The sequence below is a fragment of the Sus scrofa genome, chromosome 6 (assembly GCF_000003025.6).
Source record: "Sus scrofa isolate TJ Tabasco breed Duroc chromosome 6, Sscrofa11.1, whole genome shotgun sequence".
Lineage (NCBI taxonomy): Eukaryota > Metazoa > Chordata > Mammalia > Artiodactyla > Suidae > Sus > Sus scrofa.
Window position 1 is genome coordinate 39,360,057 of NC_010448.4, and position 22,356 is coordinate 39,382,412.

Here is a 22,356-nt window from a genome sequence, read left to right on the forward strand (position 1 = left end):
ACAATACACCTTGAAAGGCATTCAGACAAAGGTCGGGATGAGGCACTGGCAAAACTGGTAGAACAAGCACTCAGATAGTTAATTTTCAGAAATTTTTATAAACCTAGATTCTTGCATCTCTCTTCCCATACTTAGAAAAGCATTGAAATCATTAATAGAGATATCTGTTCCCTGTGACTAGAAGCAGCGTTCTACCAAAATGTACACTTGACTGCACGGAGCCCTTTCGGCACATTTGAGATAGACCAAAATCACTTATCCTGACCTCCCCCATCACCTCTTCCGAGCAGTTCCTCAGGGCTCTCTGAGAGGCTGGCTCCTGGGCTATGGTTCCTAGGAAGTTCCCAAATAAAACTGAAACTCCCAGCTCTCCTTTTGTGCATTTTTTGCAGTCTACAACCTCCATCCCAGATAATCCATGTTAACAACACCTGGTGTTCATCCACACTCGTCCCACTCAGAAAATCATATCCAGATGCCTTTATACATTTTCTTATTGCTTTTGTCATTGTCACCTTGCTTCTAGTTTGAGCCCACCATAAATTCACCGCAACAAATGTTCTGAACACACCTTCATTTTTCCATATTTGTGTTTTTATTTCTACGGGGAGTTTCTCAAAAGAGTAACTGCTACACCATGTGTATTTTTGCTTTTGGAAAGCAATCTGGAGAAATGATCTATTTCTGCCAGTAACGTGTGAGTACCCTTTTCATTCCATGAGAGTACTTATTCAACAGCAGAAGACATAATGTTTTAAAGCTTCGCCCCATCCGATGGATGTAAAATGATCTCATTACCATTGTGCTTAATCTGACAACCAGGAGATTTCACACATTCTCATCTATTAGCTACTGGTATTTACTTACACATTTCTTATTCCCTCCCTTTTTTCTGGAGTTTTGTCCTTTTTCTTGTCAATTTATAAGACATCTCTCTATAGTACAGATATTGACTAATTCTTTCATTTTCATTAGAATTTTTTGCGAATCATTTATTATTTGATTTGGCTGATATTTATTTTCAAGATTTTTCATTTGTACTCAAACAGGTCTGTTTTTTCTACTATAGGTTTTAAGTGTTCTCTCATGATAAAGTAGCTCTTTCCATCCTCAGATTATAGTTTCTGATATTCTCTTAAAATTTTTTGTCTTGCATGCATTTTAATCTCCCTAGAATTTATTTTTATGCATAGTTAAGAGCCAGGCTCCAACTGTTTGAGAGGGATAGTAGGTTTTATCAACGCCATTAAATAAAACATCCTTTCTCCCCTGAACTGAATCCTGTTTTTCCTATATTAAATTCTCATTTACCCTGAGATCTAGTTCTTGATAGTCTCTTTTCGTCTGCTGACCTGTCTGTTCCCATGTCAATGTCATAATTTAACTATAATGACTTCATAGTAGGTTCTCATAGCTGAAGCAAATCTTCATTCTTCTTTTTTATACTTTTCTTGGCTATTCCTGGATATTTCTTCTTCTATGTAAATTCTATGGCGATTTTATCCTAAATAAAACAAAGTAAACAAACAAAAAGAAAAAAAGCTGTAGTGATCCTAATTGGAAGCTCATTAACTGTTATGTTAATCTGGGGAGAATTTACTTTTTAATGAAACTAAGTTATTCCACTCAAGAACCTGTTCTTCCTTTTATTTAGATCTTGATTTAGACTTTTTGCTATAGTCCCATATGTTTCTTATGAAATTTGATCTATGCTAATTGGTACATTCAAGGTTTCTACTTGGATAAATTTTGGCATTTTATATTGTTATTAAATCACCTCATCCCCAGAGCTTTATAACGTTGTTGCCATAGAGCTGCATTTTTAAAATTATTAATCTCTTCCACCAAGTGATAATGGCCAGCTCTTTCCTCAACTTATGTGTTTTTGCTCTGTCTTATTTCTTCATCAAGTTTATGAAAGCTTTATTTCCCTCGTCTTTTCAAAGAACTAGTTTTTGGATTCAGTTTAGTAATAATCCTTCAATGTTTAACAGGGGACAATACCTATAACGTGAACCATTACTGTGGATGAGCTTAGCTTTGCCTTCTATCAGCATCATGCAAATCTGAACTTTCAGGGAAGAATGCAGGATTAATACCAATCTTCAACTGATAAAAGTCTGAAGAGGGGCACACTTCCACCTAAATTTCCTTTCTGCCTACCTAATCATATTCTAAATCTCATCTATAGCCTCACTGAATAATGCTTCCAGCATTTGTATATGCTTTATTCTTAATATGCCTTTTATTTCATTTGAAATTTATATGACAAAGAGTCTAATACATAATCCTTGACCAAGAAGAAAATAGCCCCTAACCTGTTTTCATATACTGATTTTCTTTTCTGTGGAAACGTTCATTTGTGCTGAATCAGCTGGGGCCCCTCAGAATGCTATGTCCCTCCAAAAGGGTCACAGGAGGGACTATCTTGTGGGGAGATGAGGACACATACAAGAGGCTGAGTTGGAATTTTACAAGGCACAAAGAAAAGGGTAGATTTCAGACACTCATCCTAGACTGAACAATTACATGAAATGCATTAGTAGCCTTTTTTCTCCTTTAGTCAAGGTTTTGTTTGCCCTTTATAAAAATATATGAAAAACGCACTACTTATACCTACTTCCTACCTTTGCCAGTATTTAATTCATATAAGGATTTCAAAACCCAAATGACTGCAAGCTTTTGCACTCAAATTGTCCCAAGTTAAGGGCAAGGCTGCAAAAATATCAAGTGCAGTTTACGGACTGGGATTTTCAGTTCACTGATAGACCAGTCTTGGGTTGATTGCTAAGGAGGAATTGCTACAAAGATGTTGCTGAAGCCCCTCACAAAATTAACTTTAATTCTGTGCTCCAGACTTCCCATCTATAATAATCTTTTAATAAGCATTCACACAAGGAAGCACTTGAATGGTCTTTCTTTTGTGGTATATTTAGGTCTCCTTTAAGTATCTAAAGTAGAAACCACCTTAACCTCACATTCCTGGCAGTACTATGCTTAGGAAATATTTAACCCCAATAAGCAGTGCTGGCTATTAAAAAAGAGAAAATAATCTCCAATCCTTCCTACCTCAAAGAATTGACCAATTCACCTGCTTGATAATATTTTTGCCCTCTAAGCAAAAATAAATCCCGGGATGGAAAGTGAATAAAAGGGAGATGAAATGGTAGAAGTAATGAAATGATGCCAATTGCATTTAAAATTGTTGAAAATAAAATACTAAGGGACAGTCCTTTTGACATTGAAATCTTACATGGGCTGAAGAATGTTCATTATGAAGTAAATGGAAATAAAGTAAAATTATGCCAGGTTTTCTTTAAGATCTTGAATTCACTTTTTATTCTTTTCAATGTTTTTTCTTCTGGGAATAAAATCTAAATTTAAATCCAAAATATCCTGTACTATATAGTTCATTCCTCCTCTGACCTAAAGTCCTAGAAAAATGATACACAGATGTTACATGATTTTTCTATTTTTTTAAATGTCAGAGCCCTATCAGGTACAAAGTACTCCTACTCCCTGGAAACTTTCCTTTCAAATAATGCCACTCACAAATTCACTTATTTTTTTCCCCACTTAGAATTCAAGTTCATGGCTGAACACTTGCTTGCCATGGCCCCATTCCCCTCCATTTGGTGGTGAGGAGACAAATCAGGAGAGTGAACTTTATAATAGAGGAAAATGTATCTAAATATGCCCTGGTTATTTTGGGGAAAACTTGCTGGAAAAGTCAATGTGATTTAGGTGCAGGGGACCACACTAGATTTTCAAGAGCAGCCTGCTAATAGAAGGGAAAAGAAGGGAACACGGCAAGGGGGACACTGCAGGAAAAGAGTAAGAGAAAAGGAAAATACAGGTAACAAAAAGCAAGTTGTGTTTACAGCAAAGGGTGAAGTTTCCTGGTGGGATGCAGGGAAGCAGGACCTTGTAGAGGTTCCAGGTTAAGGAGTCTGAAAGTCATCTCTTGACCTACATTAATGTATTCATTCATAAACAAACTCTGAGGGAGTATTATTTTTCAGATAAGGAAGAGAAGTATGAAATGTTTAAATGATTTATGTCAGATCACATGCCTAGGAAATAGCACAGCCAAGACTGGAACCAGGAACCAAGCCCATACTCTTAGAGCAACTATATGGAGGAATGGTTTTGAGATAGGATTGGATGGAGGAAAGACCTGTTTGAAATCTTGGTGCAGAAGGCCAGGCAAGCATTGACAAGGCACTGGTCAATTTAGATTTAACTGAGCCCTTTTTTCAATCACACACGTATCAGGAATATGGGCTCTGGACTCAAGGCTCTCTGGGCTAAGATAAAATTTTGGCTCTACTAACCTACCAGCTATAAGATTGTAGACAAGGGACTTCTTTGCCTCAGTTTCTCTATCAACTAGGAATAATAACAGATATCCTACATGACAGAATTTTTTGAGTTTTAAATGAGATCATTATATACATAAAGCACACTTACGCTAGTGGCTAGGAGTCAGTGCTCAAAAAGTCTGCCATTATTAGAATGCTACAGATTGCAGAGAGAGTAATGGCTCTATTTTATTAAGAAGATACAATTAGCAGGGTTTGGGGCCTGATTTGGGCCCAGAGGGGTTACCTAAAAAAGAAACTAGAGATTTTTAGCTTGCCAACTGCAATGAAGATGGCTCTGGAGAGAGGACTTCTTTTCCCTTTGGACATTTTGAGTTTAAGGTGTTAATGCAACATCCATGCACAGATGCCAACTAAGCAGGTGAACATGAGTATGAAATTCAAGGAAGTCATCTAGGGGAGTCATTAGCAAACAGTGATGAGAGGTGTTAGAACAGTGGGCCAAGGATATCATTCTGAAAAACATGGACATTTATTTTGGGTTAATACAGTGATAGTCAAATGACATGAAAATACAGAAAATAAAAGCATCAGCCCTGTAGGAACAATGACCTCTGACATTCAGATAAACAGTATGTTCCCATTGTCTAGAAAAATTAGGGTACTAATAGCACATTTTGGTCCCAAGCCATAGATATCAAATAAGGACAAATGCTCTCAACACATTGACTGAGTCAAAGAGATTTTCCAAAGGTATACTCAGAAAGACCACAGTAAATTTTGTGTTATCTCTAACAAATGATACAAAAATTTAAAAAAATACTATTTTCTGTAGCCACTCTTTTAAAAGTATATCAGGTACGGATCTCAAGATTATCCCTATCTTTATTCCCAGCATAAAGTACATGCTTAAGGTCTGAGGTCAGGGTACCAACTGCTCAGGTTTCTTTTTCTTAAGTCATTTATTTATTGTTTTTTTTTACGACTGCACTCATGGCATATAGAGGTCCCCACACAAGGGGTAGAGTCAGAGCTGTAGCTGCCGGCCTACTCCACAGCCACAACATAGGATCCAAATTACATCTGTGACCTACACCACATCTCATGGCAACACGGGATCCTCAAGTCACTGAGCAAGGCCAGGGATTGAACCCACGTTCTCATGGATACTAGTCAGGTTCGTTAACCACTGAGCCACGATGGGAACTCCTTTCTTTTCTTAAGTCATTTAATATCTAGGATTGTGTTTTAGCAAAATAACAAAAAAAACATAGATCTGCTCTTTCCATCCATTTAGCAAAGCAGTTAGCAAGTAATTTTACTTGTCCAGTCACTTGTGGAACAAAGCTTTCTTTTAAAAACTAAGTGGGATACTGGGATTTAAGTTTATCATCAATCAAAATATCATGAAAAACAAGCAGTCCACCAAACACAGCAAAGAATGCCTGTGATACATCTAGGGACCAGCAAACTTCCTATTTTTGCCTCCCACTGCCATGTAGCCTCCAATGCAGTAGTGTTTTGGCATTTCAAATATGAAAATGCAAACTATTTTGAGGTATCACTTCAGGATGGGAAGAAATATGGCATCTCGCTACAGGGAAGGGGTACTGTTGACATTTCTGGCACCAAATTTTTAGCGTGTGGACCTGTGTCTCCCTCAACTGAACATGCTACGTTTCTGCTCCCCACGCCCTAATATCAACAGCACCTTCCAATCACTTCTGACAACCAAATAATGGCCACAAACACCCCTAGAGTAGCAGTGTAGCCCTTGATTGAGCATTACTGTTATAAAAGGTTGGCTGTGTTGATTAAAATAATGCTACCTCAGACTGTGGATCTCTTTATCATAAATCCAAATACTGCAAAGACAACAAATGCTTATCTAAGAAAACCAATTCCCATCTTTATTGGAGTGGGGCTGAGGGACTCATCAAATCTCACAGGGAAGGACTCTTAGAGAACAATTGTCCTAAGGAGATTACGTGACAGGCTCATGGAGCCATGGTTAGGAAATGGCAAAACCAGAAAACCCCAAACTCACCCAACTAGCAACTAGCAACTAACTGGTGGACAGACTGGAAACTCAGCAGCTTCAATTACGTACAAATAAACAAAATTATTTTTTGACATCAGATGACACAATAACTGTCACCCAGAGATTTGCTGGGTCCTAAGGATTCGTGTGATAAAGTTTAAAGATCTCTACCCAGGTTTAATTCACCTTCAAATTAAAAGCTGAATTTTTACTCATCCCACTAATTTCCTCCAAGTAATAATTTTATGCATAAATATACACCAGCAAAACTTTTGTATTAGTATATCCTGAAGTTATGAATAGCTTCTGGTACCACTTTAAAAAAGAAAATAGCCTCAAAATTTGTCAGCTTTTTAAAACAGATGTATTGGTATAGTTTTAAACAGTAAGCTGTGGGCAACTGGCACCATTAAAAAGTAGCATGAGTAGACAAAAAAGCGTAAGATGATTTTCCCCATAAATACTAGAAACACAGAATCTTCACCACATGATAAACAAGCAAAATAGGCAAGAAATATATACCAACTTCTCTTGGCCTCATGATATAGTCAGGGTAAAAAAAATATGGGAGATGCTCCAAAAAATAACAACAAATACCACATACATAAATTGCTCATACATGATACAATTTCACTACTTTTAAATCAAACAATACCAACTTTTCCTTGGTAATCTACATATGCTGAAATGATCAGGTCTTCCATTTAAAAGAGAGAACATATCAAAGAGTAGTAAAATAGCAATGTTTGGCATTTTTTGTCACATACCTAAATACCTGAACCTAAAATGTCATTATGTGAACTAAAACAAAATACTAGTTTTTAGTGCCCCATTTATCATACCAGCTAATTTTCTTTCTAAAATGCTAAAAATGAACCAAAGATTAATACCTCCTCATAAGCCTGGAAACTTTGACATTTTCTTCTTTGATACACTTGGCTACTGATTTTAAGGACTGGAAACCTGGAGGGCCAGTTCCCTCTGGAAGACCCAATCACTTCATCTCACTTGCTGTTTTACAAATGCACGTGTGATCACAAAGTGAATCCAGGGAACCTTACTAACCCACCTCCAAATGGCAAAGACAGACCTATCTCTCAAGACAGCTGTAATTCTTTTTGGGTTTTTTTTTTGTCTTTTTGCCTTTTCTAGGGCCACACCCACAGCATATGGAGGTTCCCAGGCTAGGGGTCTAATCAGAGCTGTAGCCACCGGCCTTCGCCATAGCCACAGCCACGCAGGATCTGAGCCGCATCCGAGACCTACACCACAGCTCACGGCAATACCAGATCCTTAACCCACTGAGCAAGGCCAGGGATTGAACTGCAACCTCATGGTTCCTAGTCGGATTCGTTAACCATTCAGCCACGACGGGAACTCCAAGACAGCTGTAATTCTCAACAAAGCGTAGAGCTCACACCCAGTTCCCAGGGAGAATATCAGACCTTGGTCTTGTTTCACCTGTGTAACTGGAGGCATGAGGCAGAAAGAGGATGTTAAAAGATTCTACCACGTCTCCCTGTGCCACTCTCACTTCACAGAGAAAAGCGGTGACTGAAAAAAAGAAACACCTCAAAATATAATCATCAAAAAAACAAAACCAGGAGTTCCCATCCCACCATGGCTCAGCAGAAATGAATCTAACTATGATCCATGAGGACACAGGTTCAATTCCTGGTCTTGCTCAGTGGGTTAAGGATCTGGTGTTGCCCCATGAGCTGTGGTGCAGGTCGTAGGCACGGCTTGGATCTCACATTGCTGTGGCTGTGCTATCGCCCCACAGCTACAGGTCCAATTCGATCCCTAGCCTGGGAACCTCCGTATGCCGCCAAGTATGGCCCTAAAAAGACAAACAAAAATAAAAACACAGCAGGATCATTTTCAATGAAGACAGTACCAAGAGTCTGGGGCACTATCCCCTTTCTGCCTTCTGACAGGGTGGATGCGGGAACTGTGGGGACATGAATATTCATACCACATGAAGTATCAACAGCAATCCCATTTTGGAAAGCTTCTCTCAGACAATAATAGCCTCTTAAAACTGAAGAATTCCAATTGCTAACTTACTTCCATTAAGTAAATTAAAAACATTTCTTGGCCTGTCACATAGGCAGGAAATCAGAGCTAGAGCTAAACAAACCCTCAGAGCAGCTAAACTTCATTCACCACTCTTCCCTCCCCACACATCATTCAACGTCTTCATACGGATTTCCCCGGGGCAGAGGGGCAAGGAAGGGGAGGATGTGTCTCCCACACACAGCCAGGTGTGAAAAGAATAGAACGTAAACTTGTATGCTATTGTCTCTGTCAGCGTCAATAAAACACCTCCCAGGTCTTGGAGATAATCAGCTAATTCTACCTCATCCTAACCATGAGCTCTGCAGAATCTCTAGCCCTAACACAAAGGTAAATAAATAAGAAAGCCAATTACAGATTTCACACATATCTTACATATTGGTCTAAAGTTTTTAATTAGAACTAGCTATCAAAGACACTGCACCTCTGACATCTCTGAGCATAACAATGTTTAAGAGTGGTTTTATTAGGTGAATGCTTGAAAGTTTGCAACATATTCAATTTACTTCACATGTTTGCAAATACATTATCAGCAATTCTTAAATATTTCAAGTCGACTAACTCTAAGAACAGAAGGTTTGTTCTCAAATAACTCTTCTGCGGTGAGACAAAGACTGAAAGAAGCCTATGACTTGAGTCCAGGTCTCTAACCAACAATTACTAAATCATCACTGGTGAACTCATATGTGGGTACTTCAAGGTTGAGAGGTGCAGGCCCCTTCCTGATCCTGCCAGATGCATCATAGTGTGACCCATGGCAGGGGCAGTAATAACCACCAAAATCTCCTGCATTTGCAATGGGCACACAACCAAGATGAGTACAAACACCTATCAAGATAACCCATTCAGGTTTCTTAACTCGTTCTAAATCATGCTGTGGGTCCCTCAACTGGGACACTTCAACTGCAGCCTCCTGGTCAATTTCCTTCTTGGTTCTGTGACGCACAAACAGAGGTTTGCCTCTCCATTTGAAAGCCATGTTCTTGCCCTCTGGAATATCAGATAACTTGATTTCAATTTTCGACATGGCCAACACATCAGCAGAAGCACTCATGCTGGAAACAAACTGGGAGACGGCATTCTTGGCAGCATATGCAACACCCACAGTAGTCGTTGCAGTTATCAAATAGGAGAAACCTTTTCTAGCATCACTGCTCTCTTTTGAGGACTTTGTACTATCTAACACTTCAGCGCGACGATAGTCAGAGAAGTCAGGCACTCTGATATCCGTGTGCGAATAACGAACAGAAGCAGGAACTGCAAGATAAACAGAAGGTTAAAAAACACCATTAGATGAGTACCCTGAAAGGGGCATACATCAGGAAATGGACCTTTATGGATTCACAAGCAAAAATCAAATTCTAAAAACGTGAAAGAAATACGGTACTCAGACTTCTTGTTGTGGCTCAGCAGGTTAAGAACTCGACTAGTATCCATGAGGATACAGGTTCAATCCCTGGCCTCGCTCAGTGCATTAAGGATCTGGTGTTGCCATGAGCTGCAGTGTAGGTCACAGATGTAGTTTGGATCCCATGTTGCTATGGCTGTGGCATAGGCTGGCACTGCAGCTCGGATTTGACTCCTAGCCTGGGAACCTGGAAACATCCATATGCCGTGGGCGTGAAAAAAAGAAAAGAAAAAAAAAGCACAAAGAAACAAATAAATATGGTACTCACTGGTCTCAGAAATAGTCAAGATGGCAGTACCAGCATATAAAATACTGAGAACAAAATGAGGTCAACCACTACCATATTGATATGAAATCATAATATGTATAAATTGAGTTCCTCCTGACTGAACAATGCTGATTCATAATTCATAACAATTCAGTGAATCACATTTAAAAAGTTAAAAAACACTGTAAACAGCAATATTTTAAGTACCTCAAAATTCAATCTGCTAAGACCCACTGTGCAATTATGCCAAATATCTTTCACATTTCCTGGATTAGAAGAGACTCTAAAACTCATCTAGTTTACCCATTAAACTGATGTGCAATGATCTTACTAAGCCAAATGTTTAACTTTATATTCCTATCTATCAGAAAGAACTGCTAAAAATTCACAAAACACTGATTATAATAAGCATTCTATAAATAGGATAGTTTTAGTAATAGAAACTCAGAGATATCTTTTTTTTTTTTTTGGTCTTTTTAGGGCCACACCTGTGGCCTATGTGGTTCCCAGGCTAGGGGTCCAATTAAAGCTGTAGCTGCTGGCCTACGCCACAGCCACAGCAACTTGGGATCCAAGCCTCATCTGCAACCTACACCACAGCTTAGGCCAACGCTGGATCCTTAACCTACTGAGCAAAGCCAGGGATCAAACCCACGTCCTCATGGATGCTAATCCGGTTTGCTAACTGCTGAGCCACAATGGGAATTCTGAGATTTCCATTTTAGACTCAGGTTATAAATTCGAGTAAAACCACAAACGGCAGAAAGGTCATCCTTATCAGAATACACACCTATCAAAATCAAATGAAATCTCCAAAAGAACCAGTTTCAATTTAGTATAAGAAAAAAGAGCTTTTTTTTTTTCTTTCTTTGAAGGGCAAAAGCATCTCTAAGAGCAGAGGCATTATCTTTTTTTTTTTTAAACTGCTATGGATCTCTCAACTGGGACACTAGTACCGCAGGCCATAAAAACAGGCCAATATTTACGTCAAATGAATATTAAATAGTTACTGTTTATGTAGTATTCTGGAGGCAAGCAATTAAAAAAAAGTTCATCCTTCTGCCCCATACCATTTTTAAATATCTGACCAAAAAAATTAACTTACTGGCATCACTTTTAAGTGTTTCAGGAAGCAAATCTCATTGCAAACAGCATACTCATTTTAAGAAATTTGCCTTAAAGTTTCTTTTTTAGAAAAGGGGACACTAAAAATTCCTCACTTTCCAGAAAAAACACATAAAATGCATTTTCATATAAGCTGAAATTCTACTTGACTTTCTCGGCTGTCTCATCCTAACATACTTCCTTGAGAAGTAAAATATTATAATATGGAATATATTTCACATGGTTCTCTAGGTCAGTAACATTTTTTTTTTTTTTTTTTTTTACAGCTGCAAATGTGGTACATGGAAGTTCCTGGCTAGGGGTCGAATTGGAGCTGCAGGCCTAGCCCACAGCCACAACAAGGCCAGATCTGAGCCATTACCTTTGACCTAAGCCCCAGCCTGAAGCCATGCTGGATCCTTAACCCACTGAGTGATGCCAGAGATCAAACCTACATCCTCATGGACAGTGTCTGTTTCTTAACTGGCTGAGCCACAAAGTGAAGTCCAACGTCACTAACTTTATGGAGGCCATAAGTATTCATAAACAATGGTGAAACCTATCAAAATAACTCTTTGTACTTTCTAACTAACTCAGCATTTTTTGGAGGTGACAGGACATAGGTAGTGCCTACATGATATTCACAACTCTAGCAAAGTGCATTATGTCACACACTACCCTACTCCTACCTAATGCTTATCTATCGGTGTCACCCAGGGTTTGGGATCAAGTATAAATTACTTTCCCTTAAGTACTACTGTCTTGGAATACCCTGGAAAGTCTCTTACCATACCTAAAAGATGAAGGAACCAAAGTTTATACTTCTCCATTAAAAACCCTATCTACAACCCTAACCATATTACAGTACACAAGGAAAGGTACAGGAACACTAAATAGAAAGGCTTTGATATTATCATTCAGAGATATGGTGGCAAAGGAAATCCAGTTTTCTACTCCCATTCTATCTAGCAGGTTACATTTATATTGAGCTACCCCATCAAGAACACTTGGGGAAAGAATAGGGCAAACACCATTCCCTAAGTATTTTACACAGGCTCTATTAGGTGTGACTTTCAGATGCTAACCAGATCTAGTTCTACATTTAAACAAAATCAGATACTTATAGAAACATCACCCAGAAATGTCGAAAACTTAAGGCACTATAACAAAACAGGGGGTTTTGTAACCAGCTATAACGGAAAAAAATAAAAATCATTAAAATAAAAAATATATATAAAAAAACAGATGATTAATGAGAACATACTATATAGCATGGAAAATCTACTCAGAAATTCGGGGAAAAAGGAATTGATATATTTATATGCATGTCTGATTCATTTTGCTGTAATCCTGAGATTAATGCAACACTATAAGTCAACCATACTCCAATAAATTTAAATTAACAAATAAAATTTAAAATATAGAGGATCTGAGGGGAAAAAAAAACAGATGGTTTGGTTTTAAGTTGAGCTCTAACATGTCCCAACTCAGGGATCTTCTCTGACCCAACTGCCCCTTTCCACAAACCACCTGTACAGGAGATTTTAATATGAATTTAAGCTTCAAAGCTGAAGGCAAGGCTACAGGAAAGAGCTCGGCCTTAAGTTTCTACAGTATTTACCAGTTCCTGGAAAAGTCAGGTAAGCCCCTGATTTTTAGAAGAAATTCTTTGCCATTTGACTAATTCCAAGATACTTTTCTCCTCTGTTACTGATATTTTTCCCTTCCCATGCTGTTTCTCAGCTCCAGTCCAAAAAATAACTGGCTTGGGCAATTGCTCTAAAACCCACTGGCGCCCCCTAAAAAAATTTGCCGCTTTATTCACTCACAAATATCTTGCACCAACTATATGGAAAATGTGGGAGATATAAATAATAAGTAAAGGAGATATTCTCTACACCTTGAAGCTCAAGGTCAGATGAATCACCAAAAGAGTAGAAAGTGTTATGTGCTATTAAACATAAAGAAATCAGCAAATAAAAATCTTATTTACCTAATCTTAAATTAAGATAGAAAGGATGGGTAAGACTTGGAAATATAGGAAACTGGGTGGGAAGAGCATTTAAAGTAAAGGGAATTGGGTGAATGAAGGCAGAAGAGGAAGGCCCAAGGTCGATCCATTCCGGCAAGGAACCTGATCCCGCAAACAAGGCTCCCCATCTTCCCGCAGACCCCCGCCCTCCTCGGCTGCTCCCTGGGTCCAAGGCTGGAGAGAGCGAGATAATAGGGACCCCTCAGCCCCTGGTCGCTCCCCTCTGCCTGGCTCACCATTGAGGCCTACGGAGGCAACCAAAGGCCGGCCCGCGGCCTGGCCACTCAGCGACTCTCGGCACAGGAAGGACCGCTTCGCGTCTAGCACTGGTGACTCCGAGGTGGCGGGCAGCGCGGCCTGCACCAGAGGCCGCAGCGCGCCCGCCACCCCGCGAGACGTGGCCGACAACACCGGCGCAAAAGGGCCCGAGCGGGAAGCGACAGACAACATGGCGACAGCAGCTCTGAAACCCAGGCGGGTCACCGGGACGACCTTCCGCCAGCGGCGCAGGCGCGTAGAGGGGCGAGAGGCGCGGGATCCGTGACGTCAGTGCGCCAGCAGAAGAGGAGCCCCGCCCCTCTACAGGGCGGGGCGATCCTGTAGAGACGCACGTTAGAGGCGGGCGAAGATGAGCTGGTAGAGGGGGTGTGGCCTCGCGTTAGTTTCAGGTGTCCAGCGGGCTAAGGCCGTGGATCTGCCCTAAGAAAAGGGACAAAGGAGGTCTCCAGGAGCGTCCCGTGGGCCGATTTTGCGTCTGTCAGGGTTTTTTATCTTTGGGGAACTAGGGAAAAGAATAAATTATCATAATAGTTTAAATAGGGATGATAATAGTAGTGAATATAAGTACTAATGTTTATGTATACATAAAATATGATTGAGTGTATGCATAAAACTCAGAGCAGAATCTAACATGTAGTAATTGCTATAATGATTATTAGCGTTATCTTACAACAAGCATAAAACTCAAAGCAGAATCTGACAGGTAGTAATTACTGTAATGATTATTATCGTTATCTAAAAAATAAATAAATACTTTTAAAAGTCTGGAGACCTACTGCAAAGCTTAGTAATATTGAGGATGGTGGTGGCTTATGTTTAGTAAATATTTACTATGTATTAGATATTGTGCTTTACCTTCATTCTTTCATTTATAATCAAGATCCCTATCTATATTTTACCAATGAGAAAACAGAGGTTTAGAAGGATGATGTGCCCAGGTGAAGCGAGCCAGCAAGCTGTGAAGTGAGAGAGTCTGTCTTCTGAGTCTGTGTTCTTAGCTACTGTCAGTTTCCCTAAGTGAGATTTTAGGGGATGCAGAAACAAGTCCCTAAATCATTTTCTATCCCATGGTAAGAATGTTACTCCCTTACTTCTCTTTACATCCTTCTGGTTACACCAAAGAGAAAGTCCCAGTTTGGTGTTAATATACCTTTAATTCTTCTCCAGACTTTCTAATCTCCCTTTTACAGAATAGCCCTTGGATTCAAAGCGATTAGGTAGTTGAATCTAGAGATTTTATAATAGTGTGTTTTCATGGTATTTATTTTCTAACCATACTGATATTCCAGTGACTGTAGTGAGATAAAGTTCGTTGTACATTTACTTAGGTCAAAGTGGGTTATTTAAATATTAAGTAAATATTGGAGTTCCCGTCATGGTGCAGTGATTAACAAATCGGACTAGGAACCACGAGGTTGAGGGTTCCATCCCTGCCCCTGCTCAGTGGGTTAACGATCCATCGTTGCCGTGAGCTGTGGTGTAGGTTGCAGACGCGGCTCGGATCCCGCATCGCTGTGGCTCTTGTGTAGGCCAGCAGCTACAATTCCAATTAGATCCCTAGCCTGGGAACCTTCATATGCCCCCGGAGCAGCCCTAGAAAAGGCAAAAAATAAGTAAATAAATCTATAAATATTAAGTAAATATTAATACAAGGATGCACAGATTTAGCAGAATTGTGTTGGTGGTGGGTATATGAACCAAGGAAGTTTCTCTAGTCTGTGCTGTGCTCATTCTCTGTGACCTAAGGAATTTTTCTAACCCTTCTATGCCTCAGTTGCCTTGCATGTAAAGTGGGGATGGTGAGGAAGCCATCTGAGAGGAGTAAGTGTACTAATATGTTTAAAGCACCCACAGGGGGCCTGACACACACTTAGTGAGGTGAGGGTTTGCTGATTTTTTTTTTCTTTTGTCTGACATGTCGCCTTCCTCTTCTGAGAAGCCTTCCTTTGATTCCTACTGACTCATTTATGTTCCTCTCTAGGTCCACAGCACACTGACCACTTCCTCCAGGACTTTCCTCAGGGCCTAGGTCTTGGGCTTCTTTATGGCCCCAGGGACTGTGTTGTACTCTCAGGACTGGAACCCACCTCTTCAGGGGCTACCCTGACTGGGCTCATCACAGGGCAGGCACCAGGTTTACCCCTGCAACAACCCTGATGATAAAGGCAGACCCTTCCAGAGCAGCAGTCACACACCAGGCATTGTTGGAGTGCTTTATACGCAAGAACACAATGTCACCACAGCCCTCTGAGGTGGCGAAGAGTAAGTGAAGGATGAATGATGAGGGAAGGACGGAAGGAGCTTCACAAGGTGAGCAGAGTAGGAATTGTTATCTCTGGGCTCTCAGGGTTCAGTCCTAGTTCTGCTGTTCCTGGGCTTTGTCCGTAGATGATTTATTTATCCTCAATGTTCTTCTGTAAAGTGACAGTAAAAGCAGGATCTAGCCCCAAAGTGTTTTATTTAAAGGATTCAATGGATTAATTCATATAAAGTGAATAGAACTATGTCTGGCAAGTGCTGTGTAAACTGTCCATAATAATAATAAAAATAACTCTCTAAATTTTCTAGATTAGGTGTTCCCATTGTGGCTCAGTAGGTTAGAACCCAAAACAGTGTCCTTGAGGATGCCGGTTCAATCCCTGGCCTCACTCAGTGGGTTAAGGATCTGGTGTTGCTGCAAGCTGCATCGTAGATTGCAGATGTGGCTCCAATCCCATGTTACTGTGGCATGACGTGGGCCAGCAGCTGCAGCTCTGATTCGACCCCTAGCCTAGGAACTTCCATAGTGCTGTAGGTGTGGGCATAAAAAGAAAAAAGGAAAGAAAAAACTATTTTTCTAGATGAAGAAACTGAGATTCAGAGAAGACAAATAACCTGCCCGAAGACACATTTTTTTGTTCGGTTTTATTGAGATATAGTTGACACATAACGTGTAAGTTTAAGGCGTACAGCTTGTTGCTTGGACACACTCATATATTGCAGCATGATTACCACCAGAGTTAGCTAATATCTAAAGCACCTCATATAATTATTACCATGTCTTTTTTTGTGGTAAGAACACTTAAGATCTACTCCCTTAGCAACTTTCATGTATATATTATTATTATTATTATATATGTATTTTTTGTCTTTTTGCCTTTTCTTGAGCTGCTCCCGCAGCATATGGAGGTTCCCAGGCTAGGGGTCAAATCAGAGCTTTAGCCACCAGCCTACACCACAGCCACAGCAACGCCAAATCCTTAACCCACTGAGGAAGGCCAGGGATTGAACCTGCAACCTCATGGTTCCTAGTTGGATTCGTTTCCAGTGTGCCACGACAGGAACTCCTTGTGTGTCCTCTTTGAAAAAATGTCTATTCAGAATCTTTGCTCATTTTAATTGGATTATTTATTTTATTGCTCTTGAGTTATATGAGCTCTTTATGTTTTGAATATCAATCCTGTCAAATACAATTTGCAAACATCTCCCATTCTGAATGTTGCCTTTTCATTTTGTTGATGGTTTCTTTGCTGTGTAAAACCTTTTCAGTTTTACGTAGTCTCACTTATTAATTTTGCTTTTGTCGTTTGTGCTTTCAGTGTCATAGCTGAAAAATTGTTGCCGGGACCAGTGTCAAGGAGGTTTTTCCTTGTGTTTCCTTCTAGGATTTTTATGGATTTTGTTTCTATGTTTCCGACTTTAACCCATTTTGAGTTAATTTTTGTGAGTGTCTAAGATAGGAGTCCAATTTCATTTTATTCCATGTGGTCATCCCAGTTTTCCTAATACCATATATCGAAAACACTATCCTTTCCCTCACTTAGTAGCCTCAACTCCTTTGTCAAATATTAGTTGACCGTTTATGCAATGGTTTCTCTCTGGGCTCTCAATTCTGTCTTCTTAAATTTGCTAAGACGTATTTTGTGGCATTTTAAATAATCTGATAAACTGAAGAATGTTCTATGTGCACTTGAGAGGAAAGTATATCCTCCTAAGGTTGGGTGGAATGTTCTGTATATGTTTGTTACATTTATTTGGTCTAAAGTTTGGCTCAAGTCCAGCATCTCTTTGTTGGTGTTCTGTCTGGATGATCTCTCCATTGTTGAAAGTGAGGTATTGAATTTCCCTACTGCTATTGTATTATTGTCTGTCTCTCCCTTCAGATCTGTTAGGTTTGCTTAATATATTTCATTGCTCTGATACTGGGTGCATCTATATTTATGATTGTTCTATCTTCTTGATGAATTGACCCCTTTATATAATGACATTTTTGTCTCTTGTTACCATTTTTGGCTTAAAGTCTATTTCGTCACTGTAAGTATAGCTACTCCTTCTCTCTTTTGGTTCCCATTTGCATGGAATACCTTTTTCCATCCCTTCACTTGAGCCTATGTGTGCCTTTTAGCTGAAATAAGCCTCTGATAGGCAGTATATATATTTGGACCTTGTTTTTATTGTTGTTTTTAATCCATTCTGCCACCTTGTACAGGTGTCTGTGCGTTTGTAGAAGCAGCCCCCTCTTCCTGACCTTATAGATTGACTGCAGTAGAGGAAGATTTTTTATCTGTGGATGGGGCATGCTGGATCATGCTGAGACCCTTGGTCTAGCGGTACAGGGCACCAAGTGTAGGGATATATGATAGCACTGGGTCTGGAGGCGCATGATGTCTCCTTGGCTTAGGGGTTCAAAAGCATCAGAAACTGTGTGGTCCTTGATGAACACTGTGGGGGTCACAGTGGCTGCAAGGGCTTTTGAGGTCCTCTTCAGTGGCACCTCCAGGTCTAGCAGCTAGGCACCATGGCAGACAATGGCAATGCCCAGGGCCAGTGGTATACACACACTGGTCTGCAGTGGCCACCTGTAGATGCCTACATAGTGGCAGGAGCCAGTTGCAGACACACACTTAGTGATGGGGACCAAGTCAGGCAGTAAGGCCAGGGCCAACTATGGGCTTATTAGCAGCTACTGGGGCTCTGGCTGTTGGTATGCTCTCCTGCGGTCTGTGGCTGCACAGTCTCCATCTAGGCATGCAGAGTGCTGAGAGCCCAATGATGAGTGTCAGGCCACTACTGTGTTCTATGCAGCTGGAAGGCTTGCCCCAAGCACAGGCCCAGTGGTAGAGGTCAGCCATGGGGGTAGCATCATGCACTTGCCCAGCCTCAGAGGCCAGAGCCAGCTACTAGGGCAGTTCCTGGGTTCCAGTGGAGGAGCAGGTGGATGGGAGGGACTCAGGGAAATCAGACAGCTCGCATCATTAAATGCCAATACCTGTGAGTCAAGAGCTGGTGAAATTGGTGGGCGGGGTGGGGGGGAGCATGGCAGCAGTGAGGGCCCTACATTTTTTCAGTGGTGAAATCTTCTGGGATCAGCTGCAGAGCAGGTCACTTTGAAGCATGATCACTCTTGCTGAGTGGTTGATATTGGTAGCCACTACTTTTCTTCCATGTTCCGAGCTGTCTCTCTGTTTTCCACTTTGCCCATCTGTGTGTGGTGAACCTGAAGCAGGACTTTTTGCAGTGACCCCCAAAGGTGGGGGAAGTTGGCAGTTCACCCTGTTCTTCCTTTCCAGCAAGGAAAACTCTTTCTACCCGGGACGTTTCCCCTTGACACTGAGCAGTGCTATCTTGAGGGTAAAATGAATGAAGCTTGCTTTCTTCTCTTCTTGTGTAGTTCTTCTCAGAGTTTTTTATTTGTTTGTTTGTTTGTCTTTTTAGGGCCGCATCCTCGGTATATGGAGGTTCCCAGGCTAGGGGTCAAATCGGAGATGTGGCTGCTGCCTACACCACAGCCACAGCAACATGGGATCCGAGCCACATCTGTGACCTACACCAGCTCACAGCAATGCCAGATCCTTAACCCATAGCCCCTGAGCAAGGCTAGGGATCGAACCCATGTTCTCAGGGATAACAGTAGGGTTCATGAACCGCTGAGTCATGATGGGAACTCCCTTCTCAGGTTTTTGGTTTGTTTGTTTGTTTCTTGCGAGTTTCTGCCAGAGCTGTATTTGTTTGCAGGTCATGATCTACTTGCTGATCTTTATGAGGGGGCAGAGACTGAGGCTCCTGTGTTGCCATTTTGATGACATCACTTCCCTAAAGACACATGGTTGGTAAGTAAAAGCCATGTATTCCGGATTCCAGTTCAGTGTTGCAGCAGAGAGAAGGGTAATTCTGTGGTTGAAGGATAATTCTGTTGTCCTCTCCTAGAGGATGGAGGCTAGAATCCAAGAGTGGTAGGTATATTGGAAATTGAATCTACATAGACAAATCTGAGTTCTACGTGTGTGTGTGTGTGTGTGTGTGTGTGTGTGTGTGTGTGTGTGTTTTATTTTATTTATTTATTTATTTTTAGTTTCCCATTCCATCTTTGTCCTTTTTTCTTTTTTTAATGATTTTTATGTTTTCCATTATAGTTCACTTACAGTGTTTTGCCAATTTCTACTGTACAGCAAAGTGACCCAGTCATATATACATATATATATATATATATATATATATTCTTTTTCTCACATTATCCTCCATCATGTTCCATTACCAGTGACTAGATATAGTTCCCTGTGCTATACAGCAGAATCTCATTGCTTATCCGCTCCAAAGGCAATAGTTTGCATCTCGTAATCCCAAACTCCCAGTCCATGTGTGTGTTTGAACAGAAGAGGCTATTATCTTTCCTGCTTCCCCCACCCCTTTCCTTGATGCTGCATCTCCATTGGCTCTGGAGGCAGACAACCTCATTTGCATACTAGCTGTGCCCCCTCTTGCTGTGTGACTTTGGGCAACACTGAGCTTCACATTCCTCATCTATCAAACAGGGATAAAAATGAGCTTGCTGTTAGGATTAAAAGAAATAATGCACATAAAGTACTTAGGTTTTGGTACAGCAGGAGCATAATAAATGTTTGTTGTTATTTTTGTAAACTGAGAGGAACAGCCCATGGGCTTGGGAACATCAGTGTTTGATAAGCTTCTCAACTCCCAGGGACTCTGAAAAGTAAAGTGTATATAAGGATAAGGCGGGAGGAGGCATGACACAAAGCCTTCCTTTTAACAAATGGATGATTTGTTTAAATCAGAGGTCAGAGGGGTTCCCATTGTGGCTCAGTGGAAGTGAACCCAACTAGTATCCATGATGATGTGGGTTTGATCCCTGGCCTCACTCAGTGGGTTAAAGGATCCGGCATTGCCATGAGCTGTGATGCAAGTCACAGATGCGGCTCAGACTCCACGTTGCTGTGGCTGCAGCTGCAGCTCCAGCTGGACCTCTAACCTGGGAACTTCCGTAGGCCACAGGTGTAGCCCTAAAAAAGGCAAAAAAAAAAAAAAAAAAAAAAAAACAGAGGTCAGAGGTCAAAGCCTGGAGACTCACGCTTTATGACTCAGAGACCAATCTGTATGGCATACTCCATAATATAAACCTCAAAATTATTTGAGCATTTACAAATTGTGAGTACTTCCACACATACACTGTTGTCGACAGAATAATGGTCCCCCCAAAATGCCCAGGTCCTAATCCCTGGAAGCTGGGAATATACTGCCTTACATGGCAGAGGCACTTTGCAAATGTCCATTAAGGATCTTGAGATGGAAGCTTATCTGGATGAGGCAAGTGTAGTCCCAGGGGTCTTACTTGAGAAAAGCAGGTGATCAGAGAGGGCAGAAGATGTTATGCTGCTGACTTTGAAGATGCAAGAGTGGGGCCTGGAGCCAAAGAATGCAGGTAACCTCTAGATGCTGCAGAAGTCAAGGAAACAGATTCTCCCCTAAAGGCTCCAGTAGTAACACATTAGACTTTTGATCTCCAGAACTGTAAAAGAATACATTTGTGTTGTGTTACATCATTAAATTTGTGGCAGTTTGTTACAGCAGCAAGAGGAAACTAACAAACGCGCGCGTGCGCGCGTGCACACACACACACGTACATTTGTCTTTTCTCTGAAAACTGGACAAACACTGGGTCAGTCCTTGCTGGCAGGTCTGCGTTCTTTCCCACTCTGCCCACTTGGCTCAGTTCTGTGTCCTGAGGCCCCTGATTGTGGGACCTCAGGTTCACACAATTCCATGAACAAACCTGATCTGGTGTCAATAGTAGGTGTTTGCCAACAAGCACGGGATCTCCCAGCCCCAGATCTGTGAGTTTTATTCTGAGATACTTCCTGTTCCCTACACTTTCGATGCTCCCATCTGGGCAATGGGTGTGTGTTTGGAGCCAGGGAGGGGTGCGTGTTCTGAGGAGGCTTTGCTAGGATCCTCCAGAGGTCCTTCCCAAATGTATTTATGCATTCGATCCTGCATATGATCCTGGATACCTTGCAAAGCCAGTGCAGTGCCTTTGGCCCTGCCTCAGGGGACCTGTCTCCTCAGCCACTTTCATCTCACCTTGTGCCTAATTGTAAGGCAGTCAGCCTCCCTGCTTAAGGGCCCCACGTCTGTCTCCTGTTTCCACACCATTACTCTGGGAAATGCCTGGCTCCCCATTTCCAGCTCCAGTCGCTGTGACAGTTTCAGCCTCTCCTCTCAGCCCACATCCCTCGCTTGAGCAGTGAGACATGAAGACTGACAGCCACTTGAGAGCTGCACAGCCTGTCCCCGATTTAAGCCTTTAAAATGCCTTTCTGTTCCATAAAATCCATTTCTGTAATTCTGTTGCCCCTACCTCTTTGAAAGATAGTAACCCTAGGGAGGAGAAGAAATTAGCCAGGGAGAAGAAGTTCAGACGTGGTAATATTTTAATCGCTTGTTCCTTTAACGCATTAGTCACGTTCATTAAGTAGGATTAATTTTTAGGCTTTGTTGAAAACCATATCAGTTTCCCTTATCAGCCGCACATCCATCTCGTGCCAAGCAAGC

The 22,356-nt window shown here is 41.1% G+C and overlaps 1 protein-coding gene across 1 annotated transcript; it reads right to left on the reverse strand.

Annotated features, from left to right (window-relative positions):
• On the reverse strand, positions 6,705-13,820 carry LOC100522678 (cytochrome b-c1 complex subunit Rieske, mitochondrial). The gene is made up of 2 exons (XM_003127002.4): positions 13,488-13,820; positions 6,705-9,696 (listed from the first exon to the last, which is right to left on the reverse strand). Exons 1-2 carry the CDS (start codon positions 13,699-13,701, stop codon positions 9,086-9,088), a joined length of 825 nt encoding a protein of 274 aa, XP_003127050.1. The 5' UTR covers positions 13,702-13,820; the 3' UTR covers positions 6,705-9,085.

Bases quoted from the DNA above. Each gene is read 5' to 3' on its own strand.
- LOC100522678 (XM_003127002.4), bottom strand. From the start codon at position 13,701: ATGTTGTCTGTCGCTTCCCGCTCGGGCCCTTTTGCGCCGGTGTTGTCG. The intron at 9,697-13,487 runs GTGAGCCAGGCA...TTTATCTTGCAG, and splicing joins TGCCTCCGTAGGCCTCAATG to TTCCTGCTTCTGTTCGTTAT.